Here is a 405-nt window from a genome sequence, read left to right on the forward strand (position 1 = left end):
CCGGCCGCGCTCCGGACGGGATGAGCGTCTGGTCCGGCACGGTGGCTTTGGCCAAGGCTTGCGTGGAGGTGTCCAAGCACCAGCGGGAATTCCAGAGGCGCGGATCCAAGCGGCACAAAGGCCGCTCCGGAGCCGCCACGGCCGCGGCCGCTCCACAGCCCCCGGGCGTGGACGTCCACGCCGACCTGTTCGTCAACGGAACGTCCTACGGGATCCTGCGCGACGCGCTCCAGACCGGAGCTGCCAGTCCGCTGCGCCTCAAGTGCCGCGAATTCCAAGCCGAGGAACTCTCGGCGTCCGGGATCGTGGCTTTGTTGGAATCCTTGGATCCGTCCTTCCTGCGGAGAGTGGATCTGCGATTCAACAACTTGGGATTGGCCGGGCTCTCGGTGATCCTGCCGCACC

The 405-nt window shown here is 67.2% G+C and overlaps 1 protein-coding gene across 1 annotated transcript; it reads left to right on the forward strand.

Annotated features, from left to right (window-relative positions):
• Positions 1-5: 5 nt before the first annotated feature.
• Positions 6-401, forward strand: LOC121350436 (leucine-rich repeat-containing protein 14-like; the record flags this gene model as incomplete). The annotated part of the gene is made up of 1 exon (XM_041461764.1): positions 6-401. A coding segment is annotated over one exon (396 nt), but the record flags the coding sequence as incomplete, so codon positions are not given.
• Between the last annotated feature and the right edge of the window lie 4 nt (positions 402-405).

The sequence above is a fragment of the Pyrgilauda ruficollis genome, unplaced genomic scaffold, assembly GCF_017590135.1.
Source record: "Pyrgilauda ruficollis isolate IOZ18807 unplaced genomic scaffold, ASM1759013v1 scaffold15304, whole genome shotgun sequence".
Lineage (NCBI taxonomy): Eukaryota > Metazoa > Chordata > Aves > Passeriformes > Passeridae > Pyrgilauda > Pyrgilauda ruficollis.